This window comes from Haliotis cracherodii, unplaced genomic scaffold (genome assembly GCF_022045235.1).
Source record: "Haliotis cracherodii isolate W230 unplaced genomic scaffold, xgHalCrac1.p SCAF_12, whole genome shotgun sequence".
NCBI lineage: Eukaryota > Metazoa > Mollusca > Gastropoda > Lepetellida > Haliotidae > Haliotis > Haliotis cracherodii.
Window position 1 is genome coordinate 2,496,954 of NW_027266267.1, and position 10,977 is coordinate 2,507,930.

General features: G+C 44.4%; 1 protein-coding gene across 1 annotated transcript; it reads right to left on the reverse strand.

The window, feature by feature from the left end:
- Window positions 1–5,085: 5,085 nt before the first annotated feature.
- Window positions 5,086–9,255, reverse strand: LOC139458113 (zinc finger protein 646-like). Its single transcript, XM_071239421.1, has one exon. It carries the CDS (start codon window positions 9,253–9,255, stop codon window positions 5,104–5,106), a length of 4,152 nt encoding a protein of 1,383 aa, XP_071095522.1. The 3' UTR covers window positions 5,086–5,103.
- Window positions 9,256–10,977: the final 1,722 nt, after the last annotated feature.

Consider the following 10,977-nt stretch of genomic DNA (forward strand, 5'->3'; position numbering starts at 1 on the left):
AATGTCCTAGCATGTCCGGTCAATGTTCTAGCATGTTCTGTCAATGTCCTAGCATGTCCCGTCAATATCCTTGCATGTTCTGTCAATGTCCCAGCATGTCCAGTCAATATCCTTGCATGTTCTGTCAATGTCCCAGCATGTCCCGTCAATGCCCTAGCATGTCCCGCCAATGTCCTAGCATGTTCTGTCAATGTCCTAGCATGTCCAGTCAATATCCTAGCATGTTCTGTCAATGTCTTACCATGTTCTGTGAATGCCCTACCATGTCCCGTCAATGTCCTAGCATGCCTATGTCCTAGCATGTTGTCAATGTCCTAGCATGTTGTGTTTTTGTCCTTGCATGTTCTGTCAATGTCGTAGCATATTCTGTCAATGTCCTGTCAATGTCCTAGCATGTTCAGTTAATGTCCTAGCATGTTCTGTTAATGTCCTAGCATGTTCTGTCAATGTCCTAGCATGTCCCGTCAATGTCTTAACATGTTCTGTCAATGTCCTAGCATATTCTGTCAATGTCCTAGAATGTTCTGTCAATGTCCTAGCATGTCCCGTCAATGTCCTAGCATGTTCTGTTAATGTTATAGAACGTCCTGGCATGTTCAGTTAATGTCCTAGCATGTTCTGTCAATGACCTAGAATGTTCTGTCAATGTCCTAGCATGTGCTGTCAATGTCCTAGCATGCCCCGTCTATGTCCTAGCATGTTGTCAATGTCCCAGCATGTTGTGTCAATGTCCTAGCATGTTGTGTCAATGTCCTAGCATGTTGTGTCAATGTCCTTGCATGTTCTGTCAATGTCCTAGCATATTCTGTCAATGTCCTGTCAATGTCCTAGCATGTTCAGTTAATGTCCTAGCATGTTCAGTTAATGTCCTAGCATATTCTGTCAATGTCCTAGCATATTCTGTCAATGTCCTTGCATGTTCTGTCAATATCCTTGCATGTTCTGTCAGTGTCCTAGCATGTTCTGTCAATGTCCTAGCATGTTCTGTCAATGTCCTAACATGTTCAGTCAATGTCCTAGCATGTTCCGTCAATGTCCTAGCATGTTCCGTCAATATCCTTGCATGTTCTGTCAATGTCCTAGCATGTTCCGTCAATGTCCTAGCATGTTCTGTCAATGTCCTAGCATGTCCCGTCAATATCCTAGCATGCTCCTTCATCATGCTCTCTATGTCTTAGCATGTTGTCAATCTACTAGTATCTTCTCTGGTACTAGCGTTGACAATATGTTCGGCCTGTGTAGCGGTTGAATGTTGTGAGGGTTGAGATGTGTTTCCGCACTGGTTTAGTAACATGTTTCAAATGGCAATACAACAGGTCAATAAGATGCACAGACAGAATTTCAAAACCAAAAATAACTTTATTTTCATCACACAAATCATACACAACCTCAGTATTTCAGCGAACTCTGAAACATATGTTTCGAAGATTGTACTAAGACATTTTCAAGAGCAAGTGAGAGAACCTACAACTGACAAAGATGAGGGACCGGAGCACATGCTCTCTCAGACACCTATCTGGTCTACAATGACATTAGCACGGAGTTCTCAACTTATGGGTATTTCTGGATAACAGTATAAGGATCCATACCAAAACATCACAATTACAGTAAAACAAAGAAATTGTGTCTTTGTCATCTGTCAACTTCTAAAAAACGCCTATAAAAAAATTTGAGTTTGATAGTGTTTCTAACAAGCATTTCACAACAAAAATCCAATCGTCCTAATTTGCTGGAAAGGTGCTAAAACAAAAGCAGAGCCATGACAACCTATTCAGGTTTGTAACCAAACTGTGCCGCTTGCTTCCGGTCAATAGCAGTCACAAGTCCCTCTGGTAACATCACTTCATGGTGGGAAATGCTCAATGCTGCACAACTTAAAAACAAAGTCCTTTGATTCTGACTTTCATAAAAACAAAGTTAAAAGCACTTCCATATTGTTGACATCGCTTTCAGTTTGCGAAAACACATGTCTAATGCAAGACAACTTTAAAACGGAAACTTCAATGCCTACTACTATGCAAATAAGAAAGTTATATGCAGTTCCAGTTGAACATCACTTGGAAAACATATGCACAATGAAGTCCAACCTTGCAAAGCCCCATAACCCTGAGACTTAAATGGACTGTGGTTTAGTGAGTGAGTGAGTGAGTGAGTGAGTGAGTGAGAGAGTTAGTTTGATTTCACACCGCTTTTAGCAATATTCCAGCAATATCACGGTAGGGGACACCAGAAATGGGCTTCACACATTGTACCCATGTCAGGAATCGAACCCGGGTCATTGGCGTGACGAGCCAACGCTTTAACCACTGGGCTACCTGACAGCCCCGTTTGGTTTAATGAGTGAGTGAGTGAGTATGGTTTTACGCAGCTTTTAGCAATATTCCAGCAATATCACGGCAGGGGACACCAGAAATAGGCTTCACACATTGTACCCATGTCAGGAATCGAACCCTGGTCATTGGCGTGACGAGCGAACGCTTTAACCACTAGGCTACCCGACAGCCCCGTTAGGTTTAGTGACATATGACCATTGTTTGAGTATTTCTAGTTGAAAGCATGGTAGATTGGTCTTACAGAACATTTCTTACAAACACTTAGGGTTGGTCCACAAAAATACAGGACATTTCAACTGTTTATCCAGCACTTAAGCTTAGTGTGATGTCCCCTGGTGGAAATCAACACATAAAGTACAAGAGCTGCCTTCCCCAGGAGATATAACAGTGTAATGCTCTTCAGATCATTATGATGTCATCAGTTACCATGACATCATCATTAAATGACATCACAAATCTCTGTTCCACTGAGAATTTATAGCTGTACTTTGTTTACAGTCAATGGTTATTACTGTTTACAGTGAGTGAGTGAGTTGGGGTTAATGCTGCTTTTAACAGTATTCCAGTTATATCGCGGTGTGTCGGCTTAATGTGGGAGGAAAGCCCGAAGTGATGCAGGTCTCAGACGTTTACCACTTCGGTGAAACCCATGAGCACGTGTATAGTGTAGACAAACCTAGAAACATACACGGCAATATCACGGCGGGGGACACCAGAAATGGGCTTCACACATTGTACCCATGTCGGGAATCGAACCCGGGTCTCGGCGTGTCGAGCGAACACTTTAACCACTAGGCTACCCGACTGCCCACCGCATGTTCGAAAGCACAAATCATCTGACTGTCACATTAAGTCCAACTTGATGAGAGTATTTCTCTCTAATCTGTCTGTCCGTATACGAGAGTAGTTATTGTGCTATCAAAACAATACCATGGAATTGGGATTCGGAACTTTGTATTTCTATGTCATGTACACACCAATATGAACAGTCAAAATCAAAGTTGTTTTCTAAACACCCCTAAGGAGCAAAAGGCAAACTGGTCTTTGTGTGTGCAAAGTGTCATGAAAGAATACCTATCAGTTTTAAAGATATGGTCTGGACAACACACCACTATGAGTCCAAGTCAAACTTGTTGCCATGGAAACTGGAACAATTTTTTGTTCTTAAATTCCGAAATAACAAAAAACACCACTTCAGCCCTTTAATAGATGTACCAGAGTAGGATGAAACGTCTTTCACAGTTTTCAAGTTGTGCTCCAGAAACAACACCTACCCCTACCTTTTGAGACTAAGTCCAAATTGTTTCCATGGAAATCAAGAAAAATAAAAATGCCAAAAATCCGCAAAAAACAAAACTCACCACATCAGGATCTGATTGATATATCTGCCAAGTTTTATTGAAAAATATAGAACGCTTTTTGAGTTTTGCTCCAGAAACCAAAAACAAGTCGTGCAAAATTATCCATGAAACAAGCAATCATGTCCTTGTCAAAGATATTGAAAAATAATTTTTTTAAATATGATGAAAATAGCAGAAGGCACCACTTCAGCATGTGGCTGATACATCTTTCAAGTTTCGATCAAATACACAGAATGTTTTTTTGAGTTCAGCCCCGGAAAAGGAAATGATTACGGACAGACTGACAGACGGACAGACAGACAGATTGGCTGATCGCTAAATCCCCCACGTTATATGCCGGGGGTGGGGGAATAAAAAGTAATGTATCGGAATAAATCATATCACACCCATAATGTCAGGACATGTATTGTATTGCGACCAAACCGTATCGTTACACCTCTCATACACAAGTATTCAAATGACATAACCACTACATGCAATAAGCTCACAAAACATCTGAAGAAAAAGGCAATTCAGTGAAAATGGAAAACATAATTTCAGCGTGACCTTGACCTTGACCTTACACTTAGTAATTGCTTCAAGAGCCAGCACATAAACCAAATATCAAGACCTTTGGTTGAATTCAAAGTTAGAAAACATACCTGTGCCACAGCACTGTAGCTCACTTGTATATGAAGTCGACAGTTTAACAAAACAGCCACTTAACAATGGTTGCTGTAAGCATTGTTACTCACGTATCTTCTTCGAGACCAAACATAGTAACAAATATGAACAAAGTAACGAAATTTCCACTATCTTTCAAAATTTGAAAGAATGTAATGCTCGTTTGTTTGTTAGAAGTAGATCTTGGCAGTTACAAGACATATTTTCAAAAAGGCACAAAAATTATCTGACAAAAGAACAGTTTCCTATGAAAAATATTTAAGATTTACTCTAGGTGCAGACCAACACACTGTCTTGTCTAGCAAGTTTGTAGTTTGACTTCTCAAGCATAAAACAAATTGTTACTAAAACATGTATATCAAGGATTGAACAATGATCAATGAAACCAGATACAAAGTCAGAGAATAAATAAACTATTCAACTATCTGTGATAAAACAAATACGTAGTAAAACTTTTAACATTGAAAAGAATCAATCAGTAACAAAAGGCACTTGTGGTTATTGCATGTTATACAAAGGGCACCTGCTCCATCTGGGAGCAATAGACGGTAACACGTACGCAATCCACAAACCATCTTTCAACAAACAACATAATGGTAATACTTTTTGTTGGCAAGAAATGGCAAAAAAAACAATATAACAAGTACATGATGTCATCATAATAAACTCTTAATAACAAAGTCTCAACAAACTTATTGAGAACTAGCACTTATTTTTTGGTGTTGTTTTCGGGCATCACGTCACTGTTAAATGTTATCAAACAATGACGTAGAAAACTTGAAGTCCGGGTGTTGTTTCTGTGCGTGGACTTTGAGTGTCTTGAGAAAGTTGAAGGGCTTATTGCATGCAGGACACCGGAGAATGCTGGCGCCCCAGTGGCTGAACAAGTGTGCCGTGGCAGACCGCCGCTCTCCCACCATCTTGAAGCATATTGGGCACTCATGTTTCCGGTCTCGCTTGATGAAGGCAAACCTTCCGTTACCGTCAAAGTGAGTGAACAGGTGCTCCTTGACATTGTGCTGGGTGAGTACCACAGACTGGCAGATGCTGCAGCGATGACCCTCACGCTCGAAGGCCTCGGTGTAGCTTGATGTGGTCTTCATCAGCTCCGAGACTCTTGCAAGGCTGAGGAACTCCCTAAGATGACTCCGCTGAACACCTTGAGTTGCCTCCCTTGTGAAGGCGGGACCAGTGTGTGCCGGTCGTGAGGCAGTACTACTGCCAGAGTATCTCGGGTACTGCTGTGTAGGCGCCATGTTCTGCATAGGGCGCTGGGGGGGCAAAGCCCGCATGGGAGATTGGGCGGGCAGAGCCTGAGTGCGAGACTTGTGGGGGGGAGCCTGAGTGCGAGACTTGTTGGGGGGAGCCTGTGTGTGAAGCTTAGAAGTAAAGGTGTTAAAAGACGGCAACCTCTGTAGTGGAGTAGAAGTTGACATGTCGCCAAAATCCGACTCTCCGCTGAAAGTCTGAATAAAACCAGAATCATTCAAATCAGGTTCAACGGGCAAGGATCTGTGATTCGCTCCCACCTTCTTTACCAAGCTGACAGCCTGAGACTCTGGCGGTGCTAATTGTGTGTAGGCACCTCTATTTGGGGGTCCGGACTGCGACCCGGTGCTCCAGCTCCACTCCGGGGACATGAACAGCCCAGAGTTACCCTGCAGGGAGCCTTCAGGGCTCCCGTCTGTGCAGTTCGGGTCAGCAGTGTTGTCAGGAGGGTAGCCATGTGTATTCGGCGTTGAGGTCGGAGGCTGGGATGTCATAGCAGGACCTCTTCGTCCCAGGGTTACTTTAGTATTCTGTTTGACTGGAGACTTTTTCTTGTACGTTCTGATGAACAGGTTGCCTGCGGGTTGTGTTGCTCGTTGTCCGGGTATCTTCCCCTCCCTGGGTTTCATGTCAACTGGAATCTTTCTGTTTAAATGGTTGTGACCATGGAAGGTGGTCTTCCCACACTCTTCATTCATGATCTTGTTGACATGCACCAGCATGTGTATCTTGTACTCGTCGACTGACTGGTAGAGGTTCACCTCACTGCAGAACGGACACAGAATCTTACTGTGCGGTGCAAAGTGAACCGTGCTGAAGCTCTGCCCCACTGGAGTGCCATGGCGCAGGAGATGGTTCTTGAAGTTCTGCTTCCACACACACTCACCCTGACAGAGTGGGCATCGTAGTCTCTTCCTGTCCGGGTCATGTACCTGCATATGACTTTTCAGGGCGTGATGGGACGGCAACACCCTTCTACACACACTGCAGGAGTGTCTGCTGGACTGCAGCCCAGAACGTGGAGCTGCCCTGTTGGTGCTGAATGCAGAGCTGCTTCTCCTGGGCTTCCATCCCATCTCCTGACACCCATCTCCTGCCTCTACTGGAGGTCCTGCATCGTCATGTGTCTTCAGATGCTGGACCAGGTCGGACATCGAGGCATATGTATCTCCACAGACATGACACATGCAGTAGTCCTGGGATTCTTCGGTCTCCGCTTCTGGATTCACTCTGGATTCTGGGGAGTCCATTTCTTCAAATACAAGTTGGTCCGTCGTGGACTCGGCAATATCAGAATCTGATCCACTGATGAGGCGAGGTCGGACTTTGGTCATCATGCCCCCATCGTTCCAGCTCTCGCCATATCCCTTCCTGCTGCAGTAGGTCCGAGGCATTGCAGTGTTGCCATCCCTGTCAGCATCTGCCGAAGATGAAGCCTCTAGGTTGCTGCCATGTTGTGGATACCATCCAGGGTGTTGGGTCTGACTGGTCTCCAGAGCAGCTAAATCATCATCAACATGTTTGTTAATCAAATGCTCTCGGAGGTCATTTTCACAAGGGTAGAAAGCAAAGCAGATTGTGCAGTAGAACAGATCATCCTTCTTCTCACAGTAGCCAAGTTTCCTCAAGTGTTCCTTAGCATGAATGATGAAGTGTTGCTTGGTGGTAAATGCTTTCCCACAGATGTAGCACTGGATGTTCAACTTGGTGACCGTTGCCTTCAACTGAGGGCCACAGCTTCTCCTCCGATAACTCCCACTCTTGAAACCAGAGCGCCCCATCTTCGACCTCAGTTCATCACTCAACACGGTTTCAGGATGGTCTCTTCGATCTGACACCTTTGAACAGCTCCGTTTGGGGGAAACACGCAGCATCCTATCAGATGTACCGGTGTCCTGCCTTCCTTCGCCTGATTCTGATTTGTCCTCTTCAACATCCGTGGAACATTTATTCAAGTTCCTATCCGATCTCCGTCTCTTCTGATTCTCAGGAACATCAGCTTCATGGCTATTTGACTCTGTCTGTACATGTTTCTTTGAGCGTTTGTGGTTGGCCAGAGCAATCCTGGTGTCATATGTAACATCACACAGATCACAGTGGAAGTCCTTGTTTCGTTTTCTCCGCCTCCCCCGGCGATGGCACTGAAGGTCACTGCCAAGACAGTCCTGAAGGTCACTGACAACCACTGTGGGGTTGATGGCAGTGGAATCCAGACCATTCTTCACACATGCCTCTATATCAGACATTCCTGGCTTGTCAGTCTCACAGACACACTCACTTTTCTCATGCAGCTCGGTGCTGGAAGCATGCTCCAAGCCAATGATGAGGTTGTTTGAAAGGCTTGTGTCAAGCATACTCTCAGAATTTACCTGGCCTGGTGGTTGGTCTGAAGGATTGTCATTTAGATCAGGAAAGAAATTTGACAGATCGTTTAAGGTTGCCATGTCGTCAAAATCCTCCATGCCCTCCATGCTGTGGTCGTGCGCACTGTGAGACGGGATCTTCAAGTTAATAGTGCTGGCATCGCTGTGTTCTGCATCAGGACGTGAACATCCTGAACATGCTTCCCAGTCTTTGTCTGAAGTTTGCTCCTCTCCGTGAGACTTGTTCGTAGACTCTTCTCTTTCAGTCTGTGATGTCTTACCACAAGCTGACATCTCTAACACATTCTTAGTAACAGGTGGAGCGCTAACAGTAAAGTTGGACATATTTCTCACATTTGTTCCTGAATCCGCCTTCTGTCCTGGGTCCTCTAGAACACTGATCTTGCTTTGTGGATGCAGTGAGGTGTTGTCAGAATCAGACTGACCTTCCTCAAGGTCATCATCATCATCATCATCTGCAGCAGCAGCAGCAGTAGTAGCATGATCTCTGTACCGGTCCTCATTGCCCATGGTCTCTGTGGCGACACAGCAGCGATAGTTGGAGCAGCTCAGCTTGTGTCCGAGTACAGATCCGGACAGTTCCTGTTTGAGACAGGACCTCTGACCAGGTTCCCCTGGTAGGTGGCAGTGACAAGGGTTATCCTGCAGTACACAGTGCTGACCTGGGGGGAGGGCAAGCGTAGAGTCCTGCATGGTGTCCAGGTGGAGCACCAGCTGTGGGTTGACGAGTCTGGTTGAGCTGTATCTGGGGAAGGTCAGGCCCGGCTGGGGAGGGAAGGTGGAGCAACAAGATGTGTGATGGTGGCAAGGGCAGATCCGATACGGAGGTCGGACAGCAGCATGGCGGGGACACCCTGAGCAGCTGTACATATGGCGTGGATTGCACACAGTCATACAGTCCTCAGCTGGGACACAGTGGCAGGGTTCACCTTCCGAACTTTCTCTAGCTCCACCTACATTGGGCAGCGATGCACACCGTGAAGCTGCCCAATCATATCCCGTCTCCTTGACTGGCTCGATGGTCACTCCAATAGCCAGGTCATCAATGTACATGTTCTCGCCGGTCTTGCAGTTGAAATGACGGCCTAGATGTTCCCGCAGTTTGAAGAGGAAGCTGAAGACCTTGTTGCATATTTTACATCTGTAGGTGGTCCTGTTCATCATGCTGTGGCCCCGGCGGTGCTTCCGCAGCTGGTGGTGGTACTTGAAGGCCCGCCCACACTCTTGGCACTTCAGACGGGCCATGTCTCGCAGTCTTAGGGGAAGAACTCCGATACCAACTCTCAGATCATCTGTCAAATGGATCAACCGTCAAATGGATCAACTCTTGGATCAACTGTCAAATGGATCAACAATTGGATCAACTGTCAAATGGATCAATGCTTGGATCAACTGTCAAATGGATCAACTCTTGGATCAACTGTCAAATGGATCAACTCTTGGTTCAACTGTCAAATGGATAAACCCTTGGATCAACTGTCAAATGGATTAACTCTTGGATCAACTGTCAAATCGATTACTGTCAAATGGATCAATCCTTGATCAAAATTCAAATAGATCAACTCTTGGATCAACTGTCAAATGGATCAACTCTTGGATCAACTGTCACACAGATCAACTCTTGGATCAACTGTCAAATGGATCAACTCTTGGATCAACTGTCAAATGGATAAACCATTACATGGACCAACTCTCAGATCAGCTCTCACAGATCAACACAGGTGTTAACTCCTAATCTTGTGTCATCAACTCTTGGTCTCAGGTGAGCCAATGTGTCAACTATCAGATTAATTCAAATGGCACAACATTGTGCCACAGGGTCAATTCTTAGTCTTGCGCGATTAACTCTCTTACTCTCAGGTGATCAAGTGTTTCACATTGGAGTGACTCTTGGATCAAGTGTTTCACGTTGGATTTACTCTTGGATCAAGTGTTTCACATTGGATTGACTCTTGGATCAAGTGTTTCACATTGGAGTGACTCTTGGATCAAGTGTTTCACATTGGATTTACTCTTGGATCAAGTGTTTCACATTGGACTGACTCTTAGATCAAGATTTTCACATTTGATTGACTCTTGGATCAAGTGTTTCACATTGGACTGACTCTTGGATCAAGTGTTTCACATTGGACTGACTCTTGGATCAAGTGTTTCACATTGGATTGACTCTTGGATCAAGTGTTTCACATTGGATTGACTCTTGGATCAAGTGTTTCACGTTGGATTTACTCTTGGATCAAGTGTTTCACATTGAACTGACTCTTGGATCAAGTGTTTCACATTGGATTGACTCTTGGATCAAGTGTTTCACATTGGATTGACTCTTGGATCAAGTGTTTCACATTGGATTGACTCTTGGATCAAGTGTTTCACATTGGACTGATTCTTGGATCAAGTGTTACACATTGGACTGACTCTTGGATCAAGTGTTTCACATTGGATTGACTCTTGGATCAAGTGTTTCACATTGGATTGACTCTTGGATCAAGTGTTTCACATTGGACTGACTCTTGGATCAAGTGTTTCACATTGGATTGACTCTTGGATCAAGTGTTTCACATTGGACTGATTCTTGGATCAAGTGTTTCACATTGGACTTACTCTTGGATCAACATTCTGTGCCACCACGTCTTCACATCTGAAAGTAAGAGAGGTCACGTAATTGATTTTGATCTTGAAAAAATGTGCTATAGACTGTTGAGAAAACAAGAGTTTGCCACTACCGTGGCTATATCCCTCGCCTTGTTGCAGAATTTATGACATAATTAAATCTAAACAAACCCTAACCTTTTTTAACCGAGGTGGAACTTGTCATGGAAACAAAAAATACAAATTTCTAAAAGTTCTCAACAGCAAAAGGCACCAGTGCAGCATGAACCTGACAGACCTGCAAAGTTTGATGAAAAAATATTAAACGGTTTATGAGTTATGCTCCGGAAACAACCCTACCCTCACAGAACCTAAGTC

Excerpts from the sequence above, each read along its gene's own strand:
- LOC139458113 (XM_071239421.1), bottom strand. The coding sequence starts at position 9,255 with ATGGCCCGTCTGAAGTGCCAAGAGTGTGGGCGGGCCTTCAAGTACCAC.